At 33.0% G+C, this 15,464-nt stretch overlaps 1 protein-coding gene across 2 annotated transcripts; it reads left to right on the forward strand.

The window, feature by feature from the left end:
* The first annotated feature begins 1,671 nt into the window (after nt 1–1,671).
* On the forward strand, nt 1,672–14,934 carry LOC135130936 (cyclin-Y-like protein 1). Of its 2 annotated transcripts, none has more exons than XM_064058407.1 (3): nt 1,672–1,770; nt 2,123–2,787; nt 14,000–14,934. In XM_064058407.1, the coding sequence occupies exons 2-3, from the start codon at nt 2,160–2,162 to the stop codon at nt 14,386–14,388; spliced, it is 1,017 nt and encodes a 338-aa protein (XP_063914477.1). In that variant the 5' UTR covers nt 1,672–1,770; nt 2,123–2,159; the 3' UTR covers nt 14,389–14,934. The 2 variants fall into 2 exon arrangements, with proteins under 2 accessions (XP_063914477.1, XP_063914476.1); XM_064058406.1 differs by lacking the exon at nt 1,672–1,770 and adding an exon at nt 1,810–2,042.
* Nucleotides 14,935–15,464: the final 530 nt, after the last annotated feature.

The raw sequence follows: 15,464 nt of genomic DNA on the forward strand, positions 1-15,464 counted from the left end.
ACCCCGCCCACCCACCCCCTCTCAATTGTGATGATTTTTTTTATTCTTATATAAAAAAATGTAAGGATTTTGAAATTAAATTCCGCTCCATTGGCTCTCGACGATTTAAAAAAAACTTCAGAATTGAGATCGGGTGGGCGGCGGGGTTTATGTTTTATCTTTTTTTTCTTAATAAACATAGCCATCTTTGCACAATAAAAAACTGCTCGCCCACCCGCCCTATCTCAATTGTGATGATTTTTTTATTCGCCGTTAACCAAGGGGGCGGAGCTTAACTGCAAAATACTTATTTGTTTACAAGAAATTAAACACATGTTTTTGAGTATCGTGTTGTTCAAGGAATACTATGTATATTAAGAAAAAAAAGACAAAATATGATGTTTTCTACAACTGTCGGTTATCAGCTGTCAAGTTTGATAGATTGTTGACATTTTTTATTTGCAAAATGTATCCAAAATATAACCTAAATTTATCGCATGTCACGATTGACATATCTCTCACATAATTACTTCCGTTGTGCCAACATAAACGCAAGAAAAGTTCACTTTTTTAAAAAAAGTACTACCAATAGACTTATTTCTGATTAAACGGTAGAAACAAAAATGATTAAAATCGCAGACAAAATTTAGTAACAAAGAAACCTCATTTAAACTAGTTAACTTTGCAATAACCCTGTCAAATCTGGGATAATGTTGGATGCTTGTGCGTCATTCGTTAGGGATTTTTTATCTTGATGTTTATGTGACTGACATAAAAAAGATTAAGGACAGGTATTAATAAGGAAACAAACGTCCGGCTATTTACATATTATAAGCTATAAACTATAAACAAAGACGTGATTTTGGCCATCAGTTTGATTTTTTTAGATCTTTTTTATTTTGACAAATTAACAGTATAATTTTTTTAAGTATTTTTAATCTAAATTACACTGGAAAGTAGTGAAAAGTTGAAAATTTGTTTACGTTTTGAGAAGGTTTGTAAAGAATTCAACAAAATTGTCCATTGCACTACATTGCACTACGCCACTGGTTGACAATTAAAAATTTGTAACCAGTTTTCTTCAGAGTGTATGTACATTCTTACTGTATTTTTTAACATTATTTAACACTGTAGAACTAAATACACAAAAAACTTTGTTATATTTTTTAAATTCGGCATGTTTTTGCAACTTTGTAGAACACAACCTAAAAACATTATTCCATAGAAAGCGCCCATCAAAAAATCCCCTAGTCCTCAACTGAATGAGAAGACTGAAACAATCAAAACAGAATTAATTTGGAGTTTGAGCATCGGAAGGTAAAATTATAGTATTTGGCTCGGTTCGCCTGTGAAGCATAACCGATACCCTGTTTTTTTCAATATTTTTTTGTGGAAGAAATTATAATTTTACGTTAAAATGAGCATTTTTGAATAGGAAGTTGATCAGAAAGTAAAAATAGATACATTAGAATGAAAACATAATTGCTTCCAGTATAATTGGTTGCATAAAATTGACGTAAAATTGGTGATTTTTTTAGTGGATGATGTTCTGCCAGTCGCATGGCACAAAAACTACTAGGTGGTGATGACTTTTTATCAACATTATTAAATTTTCTCGTCACAATAACCGTAAAAAGGTTGCTTCACTGCCCCACATCAATAAAAAAAGTTGTATTTAAAGAGAGATATTTTATTTTATTTTAATTATCATTTGATTATGAAAAGTCATATATGTAATTGAATGTGTTGGCGGCCCTGCGTGCCAATTCATAACCAATTTTTCCCATCCAGGTATGTTTTTTTCCATTTATCGCGTCAATTCCGCGTCGAAACCCCCGCCTGTCCTCTCCCCGCGCGTGCAGCCCCCTTTCCAAGCCTCTTTCAACCGAAAAAAGCCCCTTGCAACCCGTGCAACCCCGGCGCCGTTGCAACTTACAGCCCAACCTGCAAACATCCTTCAAAAATTGACAGTTCTCATCCGAGCATCGCAATGCATCGCGAAGCCCCTGCCTCCCAGTTCGGCGCAAAAACAATGTAAACGCGCCCCATCGCCCCTCCATCACGTAAGCCCCACACCCCGGTCCCCGCTTGCGGTCCCAGCTCTTATCAGTGCGTCCCGCGATAAGATGCGCTCGCGTTGCAGATAGCCATGCCATCGCGCTAGCCGGGGCCCCGCCGCCATGGGCAACAAGAACAGCTGCTGCTCGTACTCCAGCCCCCAGCCCAGCCACCGCGTGATCATCCCCATCGAGGACACGCTGCACGAGGGCGAGGTGAGCGTGAGTAACCTGCAGCACATCAGCGAGCGCGAGGCCGACGACGGCGACGCCGACCCCTCGCAGGACCCCACGGCGCGGACCATCTTCATCGAGCGCTCGAAGACGGCCATCGAGAATGGCATGATCCGGAGGAAGAGCCAGCACCAGATCGCGGATTTGCGGCCGCTGAAGAAGAGCAGCTCGTGCTCGACGATCTATTTGGACGATAGCACGGTGTCGCAGCCGAATTTGAAGAATACGGTGAAGTGCGTCGCTTTGGCGATTTATTATCATATTAAGAACAGGGACTCTCAGAGGGAGATCGATATCTTCGATGAGAAGCTGCATCCGTTGACGAGGGATGGGGTGACCGATGATTACGACAAGCACAATCCGGAGCATAGGCAGATCTACAAGTTCGTGAGGACTTTGTTCAATGCGGCTCAACTGACTGCTGAGTGTGCCATTATTACGTTAGTGTATTTAGAACGGCTCTTGACGTACGCTGAGTTAGACATACAACCTTCCAATTGGAAAAGAATAGTGTTAGGTGGGTATTGGGGCTCGTTGGAGCGACGAGGAGTGACCATTTGTAGTGTGATCACGTTTTGTTTGTTGGTAGGACCTTTTTGGGTCGGACTGTTCAATGTCACGGCACGGTTTTATTTTATTTGGAGAATTTATTGCGTTAACAAAATTCGACCTTCGGTTTATTGATATTGGGGGGTTCTTAATGTTAGGATGAGTACACAGCGGTAACGAATTAAACATTTATCTTGGAATTAAAACAGATAGTAAGTCAAAGTATAGTCGTTCCCTCCAAAAAATCGATGACGTCATTGCATATATTCATTCGAACATAGTTTTCGTTTAATTTGTGAGACTAACGATGAGTAATGGCGTTTGTCATCTGGTCGTATCTGAAAAACTTTGAAGCAGCTGTGGTAAATCATTTTTTACTGCCCGCCTTAACATTTATTAATTGTTTGATGTTCCTACATCACACTCTATGATCGCGTAATTTCTTCAAACAGTGTCAGTCACATTCTGTGAAGCAATTGATGAATAATTCACGACATCGAGATTTTGCTGTATATTTATTTAAATTCGTCGCCTAAAATGTTTTCACAAGTAGGCAATATAAAAACTATATACGGAGAAAAAATTTAATTTGAAATGGTAATTTATTAATTCTAAAAATGAAATATGAATGGAAAAACTATTTTTACGATTTAATTTAAACGCTTGATAGTACTGAATTCGCAAACATTTTGTGGTTGTGGAACTAATTCGTGATGTAATTGTTGGGTAACTGTGTATAAGTTAAATGTGTTGAAGTTTGTTGAAGAATACTTAATTGGCGAAATTGATTTTAAAAACATTACTAATGTTATTATCTATGAAAAATTCATATATCAGTTAAAGTCGAGCTTAATTATCACTTGTGATAAATTTGAGAAAAATTAAATACGCCATTCTAAGGTTCATGCGTCAGTTACGTTAAGTGTGCTGACAGACGACAGACATTTTCGTGATTTTTTGACAGAACTTTTCACAGATATCGTTCTAAAAATAGAAGTCTGAACATATTTAGCTAATTGAAGAAAATTTAAAATTGGTTCTAAAACGCATTAGTTCTTAAATTTTTGCCACTGGTTTTAAAAAGTGAAAGTAAAATTTTAAATAAGAAAAAAATTTTACTTTTCAAGGTTTCACCATATTTTATTTTACTACTTGTGTTGGCTATCTGAAATCGATTGGATTTTCATTATTCAAAATAATTTTCGAGGCATCCTGTCTTCGTCCATAGATTTCTGAAATTAGAAACTTTTATTACTTGTTACTTTATAATTTTTGTGAAATATGCAGTGCAAACTTTTTAAAAAAATAAAAACAATAACGCACTTTCAGCACTTTTCTGCGATAAGTTGTCAACTCTGTGGAAGGCGAATCACTAGATTTTTAAATTTTTGTCTTAAAAATAACTGTAAGTTCGGAAAAGTTTAATCAAAAAGAAAAACTTGAGAAAATGTTAAGATTTTTTTGAAAGTTATGGTAACTTACTGTACACGTACAATTTTACACAAAGTATGTCCTCAAAATTTGACGTTATTTATAAAACGACTTTCCAAGATAATTGATAAATGTTTATATTTTTCACGATTTTGAATTTTCTAGGATGTTTATAATCTTCAGAATTTTGGATTATTAGATCTTTTGAATTTCCCGGGTTTCTCGAATTTCTTGGGTTTCTCGATTTTTTCTTTAATTTCCGGGGTTTCTTGGATTATCCGAGTTTCTGAGGCCTCTTGAATTTCTATAGTTTCTAAAGTTTCTTGCGGGCACAAAATTTTGGATTTTTCAGAATGTTTATAGGTTTAAGAATTTTGAATTCTTAGGTTTTTTGGTTTGCTTAAGTTTCTTGAGGTTTTAAAACTTTGTTCCAAATTTTTGATTTTTAGAATATTGATAATTTTTAGAAATTTGGCTTTCTTAAATTTCTTGGATTCCTCGAATTTCTCGAATTCCTTGGGTTCTTTGAATTTCTTGATCTGAGTATTTGAATTTCCGGCGTTTCTTGAATTTCCTTGTCTCTGTGGATTTTTTGGGTTTCTTCAAATTCTCAGTTGGATTTCTAGGGTTATCTGAGTTTCTGAAGTTTCTTGAGTTTTTTTTAAGTTTCTTAAGAGTTAAAATTTAATTTAAAAAAAGCTAGAAGACTATTTTTGAGATAATTGATAAATGTTTATATTTTTCACAATTTTGAATTTCTTAGATTTCGTAAAATTCTTGGTCTGAGGTTTCTTGAGGCATTAATTTTTTTCCATATTTCTTTTTAGAACGTATGTAGTCTTCGCAATTTTGGATATATTCAATGTTTTGAATTTCTCAAATTTTTTGGGTTCTTGAAATTTTGTTACAAATTTTTTATTTTTGAAATATTGATGATTTTCAGAAATTTTGGATTCCTTGAATTTCTTGGATTCCTCGAATTTCTTGGGTTCTTGGAGTTGTTGGACTTCTTGGGTTTTTGAATTTTCGGGGTTTCTTGAGTTTCGTCGTCTTTTTGGATTTCCTTGGTTTCTTGGACTTCTTGGGTTCATCGTCTTCTGAGGTTTTTTGGATTTCTTAGATTTCTTAAGTTTCTTGGCCTTGGGTTTCTAAAAAGTTTTAAAATTTTATTTCAAATTTTTCATTTCTAGAGTGTTGGGAATTTTAAGAAATTTTGATTTCTTGGATTCCTCGAATTTCTTCGGTTCTTGGAGTTCTTGGGCTTCTTGGGTTTTTGAATTTTCGGGGTTTCTTGAGTTTCGTTGTCTTTTTGGATTTCCTTGGTTTCTTGGACTTCTTGGGTTCATCGTCTTCTGAGGTTTTTTGGATTTCTTAGATTTCTTAAGTTTCTTGGCCTTGGGTTTCTAAAAAGTTTTAAAATTTTATTTCAAATTTTTCATTTCTAGAGTGTTGGGAATTTTAAGAAATTTTGATTTCTTGGATTCCTCGAATTTCTTCGGTTCTTGGAGTTCTTGGGCTTCTTGGGTTTTTGAATTTTCGGGGTTTCTTGAGTTTTGTTGTCTTTTTGGGGTTTCTTGAGTTTTGTTGTCTTTTTGGATTTCCTTGGTTTCTTGGACTTCTTGGGTTCATCGTCTTCTGAGGTTTTTTGGATTTCTTAGATTTCTTAAGTTTCTTGGCCTTGGGTTTCTAAAAAGTTTTAAAATTTTATTTCAAATTTTTCATTTCTAGAGTGTTGGGAATTTTAAGAAATTTTGATTTCTTGGATTCCTCGAATTTCTTCGGTTCTTGGAGTTCTTGGGCTTCTTGGGTTTTTGAATTTTCGGGGTTTCTTGAGTTTTGTTGTCTTTTTGGATTTCCTTGGTTTCTTGGACTTCTTGGGTTCATCGTCTTCTGAGGTTTTTTGGATTTCTTAGATTTCTTAAGTTTCTTGGCCTTGGGTTTCTAAAAAGTTTTAAAATTTTATTTCAAATTTTTCATTTCTAGAGTGTTGGGAATTTTAAGAAATTTTGATTTCTTGGATTCCTCGAATTTCTTCGGTTCTTGGAGTTCTTGGGCTTCTTGGGTTTTTGAATTTTCGGGGTTTCTTGAGTTTTGTTGTCTTTTTGGATTTTCTGGGTTTCTTGTACTTCTTGGGTTCTTAGGCTTCTGAGATTTTTTGGGTCATCTGAGTTTCTGAGGCTTCTTGAATTTCTCGAATTTCTTAAGTTTCTTGGGAGTTCAAAATTTTTTATTTTCCAGAACGTTTCTATGTTTTAAGAAGATTCTTGGATTTATTGGTTTGCTCAAGTTTCTTGGTCTTGAATTTCTTGAAATATTAAAATTTTCTACCAGATTTTTTTTTAAGAATATTTATAGTTTTCAGAATCTTGGATTCCTTGGGTTTCGTTGTTCCACTGGATTTCTTAGATTTCTCGAACTTCTTGGGCCCTGGGTTTCTAAGATTTTTGAAATTCTTGAATTTTCTGAGTGTGTGAGGCTTCTTGAGTTTCTTAAACGTCTGGAGTTTCTTGGGAGTTCCAAATTTTTGATTTTTCAGAACGTGTGTAATTACAAAAGTTTTGAATGTTTTGGATTTCTTAGTTTTTTGGCCTTGGGTTTGTTGAGATTTTAGAATATTGGTAATCTCCAAAATTTTGGATTTCCTAAATTTTCGAAACGAATTTTTTGGCTTTCTTGTTTTTTTTTTATTTCCAAGCTCTCTCGGGTTCCTGAGATTTCTTGGATTTCTTTGATTATTATTATTATCCGAGTTTCTGAGGTTTCTTAAATTTTTTGGGAGTGCAAAATTTTTTATTTTTCAGAATGTTTATATGTTTAAGAATTTTGAATTTCTTAGATTTTTTAGAATATTTAGAAACTTGTATTTCACGGATTTCTTGGGTTCCTTGGATCTCTTGAGGTTCTTGTTTTTTTCATTTTAAGTTTTTTGGGATTTGTTATGCCACTGGATTACTGGGTTTTCTTATACTTCTTGAGCTCTTAGATTTTTGAGATTACTTACATTTCTTGGATTATCTTTAGATTATTGATAATTTTTACAAATTTGGATTTCTTGAATTACTTGCATTCCTCAAACTTCTGGAATTTTTTGGGCTCTTGGAGTTCTTGGGCTTCTTGGGTTTTTTAATTGTCGGGATTTCTTCAGTGTCGTTGTCTTTTTGGATTTCCTGGGTTTTTTGGACTTCTTAGGTTCTTGGGTTTGAGATTTTTTGGATTTTTTGAGTTATCTGAGTTTCTGAAGCTTCTTGAATTTCTCAAGTTTGAATTTAGGTTTCTTGAGATATTAAAATTTTGTTTGAAATTTTTGTTTTTTTAAGGTTTTATTTATTGTGAATCTTCGGAATCTTGGATTTCCTAAATTTTTGAATTCCTCGGATTTGTTGAATTTCTTGGGTTTCTTGAGTTACTTGAGTTTTTTTTTTTTTTTAATTCCGGGGTTTATTTCTGAGGATTTTTGAATTTCTCGAGTTTCTAAAGTTTCTTGGGAGTGTAAATTTTTTTTATTTTTCAGAATATTTATATGTTTAAGAATGTTGAATTTCTTAGATTTTTTGGTGTGCTTAAGTTTCTTGAGGTTTTATAATTTTTTTAGAATGTTTATAATTTTCTTGTATTCCTTGAATTTCTTGGATTTCACTAATTTCTTGAGTTCCTTGGATCTCTTTGGCTTCTTGTTTTTTTTTTTTTTGTAATTTTAAGTTTCTTGTATTATCTTAGTAAGAGAGGAGGCAGAGTTTCTTGGTCTTGAGTTTCTGGAGGCTTTACAATTTTATTCGAAATTTTTTATTTTTAGAATATGGATAATTTTCTTGGATTCCTCGAATTTCCCGAATTTCTTGGGTTCTTGGAGTTCTTGAGTTTTTAGTTTTCGGGGGTTTCTTGAGTGACATTTTTTGCATTTCTTGGATAATCTGAGTTTCTGAGGCTTCTTGAATTTTTCAAGTTTCTTAAGTTTCCTGGGAGTTCAAAATTTTTGTTTTTCCAGAATGTTTAAGAAGTTTGAATTTTTTGGATTTCCTGGTTTACTTAAGTTTCTTGGTCTTGAGTTTCTTGAGATATTAAAATTTTGTTCCATTTTTTTTTCAAAGAATATTTATAATTTTCATATTCTTGGACTCCTTGGATCTCTTGGGCTTTTTAGAGGCTTGAATTTCTTTTGGGTTTCGTTGTTCCACTGGATTTCTTAATTTTCTCGAACTTCTTGGGTTCTTGGGTTTCTGAGATTTCTTGAATTTCTTATGAATTTCTTGGATTTCTTATGTTCTTGGTCTTGGGTTTTTTGAGGTTTTAGAATATTGGCAATCTTCAGCATTTTGGATTCCCTAAATTTTTAAATTCTTCGGATTTGTCGAATTTCTTGGGTTTCTTAAGTTTTTTTTCTTAATTTCCGAGGTTTCTTGGCTTTCTTGGACTTCTGAGATTTCTTTGGATTATCCCTATTTTCTGAGGGTTATTGAGTTTCTTAGTCCAAAGTTTTTGATTTTTCAGAATGTTTATATGTTTACGAATTTTGAATATCTTAGATTTTTTGGTGTGCTTAAGTTTTTTGAGGTTTTAAAATTTTGTTTTTGTTGTTTTTTTTAGAATTTTTATAATCTTGGGCTTCTTGGGTTTTTTATTTTAAGTTTCTTTGGATTTCTTATGCCACTGGCTTTCTGGGTTTTCTATACTTCTTGAGCTCTAAGATTTCTGAGATTTCTTAAATTTCTTGGATTATCTAAGTATGTGAGGCTAAGTTTATTGGTCTTGAGTTTCTTGAGGCTTTAAAATTTTGTTACAATTTTTTTATTTTTGAAATATTGATGATTTTCAGAAATTTTGGATTCCTTGAATTTCTTGGATTCCTCGAAGTTCTTGGGTTCTTGGACTTCTTGGGTTTTTAAATTTTCGGGGTTTCTTCAGTTTCGTTGTCTTTTTGGATTTCCTTGGTTTCTTGGACTTTTTGGGTTCTTAGTCTTTTGAGGTTTTTTGGATTTCTTAGGTTATTTTCTTACATAAGTTTGAATTTCTTGGATTTCTTAGATTTCTTAAGTTTCTTGGCCTTGGGTTTCTAAAAAGTTTTAAAATTTTGTTTCAAATTTTTCATTTTTAGAGTATTGGGAATTTTAAGAAATTTTGATTTCTTGGATTCCTCGAATTTCTTCGATTCTTGGAGTTCTTTGGCTTCTTGGGTTTTTGAATTTTCGGGGTTTCTTGGGTTTCATCGTCTTTTTGGATTTCCTGGGTTTCTTGGACTTCTTGGGTTTTTGGTCTTCTGAAAAATTTGGGATATCTTGGGTTCTCTGAATTTCTGTGACTTCTTGAATTTCCCAAGTTTTTATAAGTTTCTTCGGAGTACAAAATTTTTGATTTTCCAGAAAGTTTATGTTTTAAGAAGTTTGAATTTCTTGGATTTCTTGGTTGGCTTAAGTTTCTTGGTCTTGATTTTCTTGAGATATTAAAATTTGGTTCCTTTTTTTTTAGAATATTTATAATTTTCAGGATATTGGATTCTTGGATCTCTTGGGTTTCTTGAGATTTTTAAATTTTTTGAATTTTTGGGTTTCGTTTTTACAATGGATTCCTTAATTTTCTCGAACTTCTTGGGCTCTTGGGTTTCTGAGATTTCTTGAATTTTTTGAGTTATCTTTGCGTGTCTGAGGCTTTTTGAGTTTCTTAAAGCTCTTGAGTTTCTTCGGAGTTCAAAATTTTTGATTTTCCAGAAGGTTTATAAGTTTGAATTTCTTGGATTCCTTGGTTTCTTTAAGTTTCTTGATCTTGAGTTTCTTGAGATATTAAAATTTTGTTCCAAATTTTTGTTTTTTAAAGTTTTAGAATATTGGTAATCTTCTGAATTTTGGATTTCCTAAATTTTTGAATTCCTCGGATTTGTCGAATTTCTTGGGTTTCTTGAGTTTTTTTTTTTATTTCCGGGGTTTCTTGGTTTCTTGGGCTGCTGAGATTTCTTGGATTATCCGAGTTTCTGAGGCTTTTTGAATTTCTCGAGTTTCTTAAGTTTCTTGGAAATCCAAAATTTTTTATTTTTCAGAATGTTTTAAGAATTTTGAATTTCTTTGATTTTTTGGTGTGCTTAAGTTTCTTGAGGTTTTAAAATTTTCTTCAAAACTTTTGTTTTTTTTTTAGAATATTTAGAATCTTCTTGGATTTCACGGATTTCTTGTGCTTTCTTGGTTTTTCATTTTAAGTTTCTTGGGATTTCTTATGCCACTGGATTTCTGGGTTGTCTTAGACTTTTTGAGCTCTTTGATTTCTGAGATTTCTTAAATTTCTTGGATTATCTGTGTACGTGAAGCTGAGTTTCTTGGTCTTGAGTTCCTTGAGGCTTTAAAATTTTGTTCCGAATTTTTGATTTTTAGATTATTGATAATTTTTAGAAATTTGGATTTCTTGAATTTCGTGGATTCCTCAAATTTCTCGAATTTTTTGGGTTCTTGGAGTTCTTGGGTTTTTGAATTTTCGGGATTTCTTCAGTGTCGTCTTTTTGGATTTCTTGGGTTGTTTGGACTTCTTGGGTTCTTGGGCTGCTGAGATTTTTTTAGATTTTTTGAGTTTATTGGGAGTTGAAAATTTTTGATTTTCCAGAATGTTTCTGTTTTAAGAAGTTTCAATTTCTTGGATTTCTTGGTTTGCTTAAGTTTCATAGATTTGAGTTTCTTGAGGCTTTAAAATTTTGTTCCAAATTTTTGATTTTTAGAAAATTGATGATTTTCAGGAATTTGGATTTCTTGAATTTCTTCGATTCCTCCATTTTCCTGGGTTCTTGGAGTTCTTGGGCTTCTTGGGTTTTTGAATTTTCGGGGTTTCTTGAGTTTCGTTGTGTTTTTGGATTTCCTAGGGTTCTTGGACTTCTTGGGTTCTTGGACTTTCGACATTTTTTGTATTTCCTGGGTAATCTGAGTTTCTGAGGCTTCTTGAATTTTTCGAGCTTCTTAAATTTCTTGGGAGTTCCAAATTTTTTGTTTTCTAAAATGTTTATATATTTTAAGAAGTTTAAATTTCTTGGATTTCTTGGTTTGCTCAAGTTTCTTGGTCTTGAGTTTCTTCGGTTTGAGTTTTTTGAGTTTCTGGGATTTTTTGGATTTCATTGTTCTACTGGATTTCTTAATTTTCTCGAACATCTTGGGCTCTTGGGTTTCTGAGATTTCTTGAATTTCTTGGATTATCTAACCATGTGGGGCTAAGTTTCTTAGTTCGTGAGTTTCTTGAGGCTTTAAATTTTGTTCCAAATTTTTTGATTTTTAGAATATTAATAATTTTCAGAAATTTGGATTTCTGGAATTTCTTGGATTCCTCGAATTGTTCGAATCTCTTGTGCTTTTGGAGTCCTTGGGTTTGTGAATTTTCGGGGTTTCTGGAGTTTTGTTGTCTTTTTAGATTTCCTGTGTGTCTTGGACTTTTGAGTTCTTGGACTTCCGAGGTTTTTGGATTTCTTGGGTTATCAGGTTTCTTGAATTTCTTAAGCTTCTTGGGAGTTCAAAATTTTTGTTTTTCCAGAACGTTTGTATGCTTTACGAAGTTTGAATTTCTTGGATTTCTTGGTTTGCTTAAGTTTCTTGGTCTTGAGTCTCTTGAGATATTAAAATTTGGTTCCAAATTCTTATGTTTTTTTAGCAAATTTATAGTTTTCAAAATCATGGGTTTCTTGAGTTTTTTTGAACTTATTGAATTTTTTGGGTTTCGTTGTTCCACTGGATTTCTTAATTTTCTCGAACTTTTTGGATTCTTGGGTTTCCGAGATTTCTTGAATCTCTTGGGAGTTCAAAATTTTTGATTTTTCAGAATGTGTGTAATTTCAAGAATTTTGAATTTCTTAAGTTTCTTGGCGTTGGGTTTTTTGAGGTTTTAGAATATTGATAATCTTCAGAATTTTAGATTTCCGAAATTTTTGAATTCCTCGGATTTGTCGAATTTCTTGCTTTCCTTGAGTTTTTTTTTTATTTCCGGGGTTTCTTGGTTTCTTGGGCTTCTGAGATTTCTTGCATTATCTGAGTTTGTGAGGTTTCTTGAATTCCTCGAGTTTCTTAAGTTTTTTGGGAGTGCAAAATTTTTGATTTTTCAGAAAGTTTATGTTTAAGAATTTTGAATTTCAAATTTTTGTTTTTTTAGAATGTTGGTAATCTTCTTGGATTCCTTGGATTTCACGGATTTCTTGGATCCCTGGATCTCTTAGTTTTTTATTTTAAGTTTCTTGGGATTTTTTAACGAATTTCATCTATTTTCATAATTCTAGGTTAGAACAGGTTAGAAGATTTCTTAAATTTCTTGGATTATTTGAGAATGTGATGCTAATTTTTTGTTCCTGAGTTTCTTGGGGCTTTAAATTTTGTTCCAAACGTTTGATTTTTAGAATATTGATAATTTTCAGAAATTTGAATTTTTTTAATTTCTTGGATTCCTCGAATTTCTTGGGTTCTTGGAGTTCTTAGGCTTCTTGGATTTTTGAATTTTCGGAATTTCTTGAGTTTCGTTGTTTTTTTGGATTTCTTGGGTTATCTGAGTTTCTGAGTGGCTTCTTGAATTTCGTAAGTTTCATGAGAATTTAAAATTTTGTTGCTTTTTTTTTTTAAGAATATTTATAGTTTTAGATTTTTGGACTTCTTGGATCTTGGACTTCTTGAGTTTTTTAATTTCTCGGATTTTTTTGGGTTTCGTTGTTCCACTGGATTTCTTAATTTTCTCGAACTTGTTGGGCTCTAGGGTTTCTGAGATTTCTTGAATTTCTTGGGTTATCTGAGTATGTGAGGCTTCTTAAGTTTCTTAAATGTCTTGGGTTTCTTGGGAGTTAAAAATTTTTTATTTTCCAGAACGGGTTTATTTTTTTTTTTTTTGAGAAGTTTGAATTTCTTGCTTTGCTTAAGTTTGTTGGTCTTGAGTTTCTTGAGATATTAAAATTTGGTTCCAGTTTTTTTTTAGAACATTTATAATTTCCAGGATATTGGCTTCTTGGATCTCTTGGGTTTCTTGAGGTTTTTGAATTTCAAGGATTCTTTGAATTTCGTTTTTCCAATGGATCCCTTAATTTTCTTGAACTTCTTGCGCTCTTGGGTTTCTGAGATTTCTTGGGAGTTAAAAATTTTTGACTTTTCAGAATGTCTATAATTTCAAGAATTTTGAATTTCTTGACCTTGAGTTTCTTGAGGTTTTAGAATATTGGTAATCTTCAGAAGCTTGGATTCGCTAAATTTTTAAATTCCTCGGATTTCTTGGGTTTCTTGAGTTTCTTGGGAGTTCAAAATTTAATTAATAAAAATTGAGATGATGCCAAGATTTTTTTAAAGCGATGATAATTAAACTGAGTATTTTCCGAGATATTAATAATAATACTTTTTTTGAAATATTCACTGCAAACTTAAAAAAAAAATAACAACGATAGCACACTTTCAGCAAAGACCGTATTTACAGGCACCCCCAAGTATCTTCCTAAAATCTAATCATGTTTATAGGTTAAAAAAGTAAAATTTCTTTGTCTACAGAACTTACTTAAGTTTGTCCTAGTTTTTTTTAATCTCAGTTTCTTATATTTACAAGAAAATGATTCAATTTGTTTTAGAAAATCTAAAATCGATAGCTAGGGAATCTTGGAAACTGTTTAATGATTAATCGCTAATCTTATCTAAATTCTAAAATTCGATGACGTCATTCCAAAATTTTTTTAGATACAGTTGCGGTGACTCGACGTGACCTGACTTGGCGTGACCTGACCTGACCTTTTGCTAATTCAACCTACTCACTCCCTGTATTAATTCCAGGTGCAATTCTCTTAGCTTCCAAAGTATGGGACGACCAAGCCGTCTGGAACGTAGACTACTGCCAAATCCTCAAAGACATAACGGTAGAAGACATGAACGAATTAGAGCGCCAGTTCCTCGAACTCCTCCAGTTCAATATCAATGTCCCTTCGAGCGTATACGCAAAATACTACTTTGACCTACGTACCCTAGCAGAAGCGAACGAACTCACGTTCCCCAGCGAGCCCCTGAGCAAGGACAGAGCCCAGAAGCTGGAGGCCATGTCCAGAGTAATGGAAGACAAGTACACGGCCGAGGCCATCAAGAACGGCTTGAAGAAGTGGTCCAGCCTCGACAACATAACGAACGGTGGGACGGCGGCGAGGAGAAGCGTCGCCATTTTGTCGTGATCAAAACGTATTTTTTTTATTTTTTATGAGATCTACCAAAGTATTTCTAGTGGAAGTTATTTTATTTTTCTTAGATCTTTCGTACATTTTTTTTTTTTTTCAAATCATATTTATTATTATATTATCGATGCTTGTGTTTGACTTATTTATTACTGGCAACTCACAATTATCTTACGTAATGGAAAAGCCTAATCGACTGTATTTACTTATACTGTGTTAGATGTTTTGGTTGCAGTGTGTCACTTGGTTCGTAGGTGGCGTCTCGGTTGTGATGCACTGCCAGCGATTGCCAACATGTACATAAAATTCTAGTGATTGAAACTTTCCATTCCAAAATGTATGTCAGGGAGAGTGTTTCTAGATGCCGAGAAGAGGAGATTATATTAAAATTGCACAACCCTGCTTTTCATACACGTCCACTATATAAAATAAGTGATTTTTGATAATTATGTTGGAGGACAATCCTGTAATATGATGCCTATTTTCAATTTTTATACTATACCAGGCTTTGTCTAGAAAAAGTGAAAATATATCTGGAAAAAAAGAGTGCGTGTTTTTCACCTACCCCCCCGGCGCTAGACGCCACTGTTTTCGACAATAGTGTCAGCTCTAGTGTATTCATTATGGCGCTTTAAAAAAATATGAAGAGATTTGTATATAATAAGGTAGTATAAAAAAAATATTGAAGTTATTTAATAATCCGCCCTTGAAGCACAAATAAATCTGTTTAACATCCATTATTTTTAATTCTCTCAAAAAAAAAAAAAAATTATAAAACTAGAGACCTCTTAAAATTAACAACCTGATTTTTTACAAACTAGAAGAAGAATAAAGTTTTATGTTGCGGAGTAAAATTAATTTAGCAATGTTTAACAAACTGAATTGTTGACGGTTGAGGACTCCTCGACTTATGTTGGCAACAGTGTTTATTTCTAAATAGGAATAAAATTAACTAGAAAAAATGTCATAATATTTTTAACGACGCGTTTTCAGTTTGCTCCTATTTATTATTCAATTTTTGGATTTTACAATTTTTCAATTTCTCTGTTTTCAGTTTTTCTCTTCAGTTTTACGAT

The sequence above is a fragment of the Zophobas morio genome, unplaced genomic scaffold, assembly GCF_036711695.1.
Source record: "Zophobas morio isolate AGI-343-1 ecotype UQ-CSIRO unplaced genomic scaffold, CSIRO_AGI_Zmor_V1 ptg000018l, whole genome shotgun sequence".
Classification (NCBI taxonomy): domain Eukaryota; kingdom Metazoa; phylum Arthropoda; class Insecta; order Coleoptera; family Tenebrionidae; genus Zophobas; species Zophobas morio.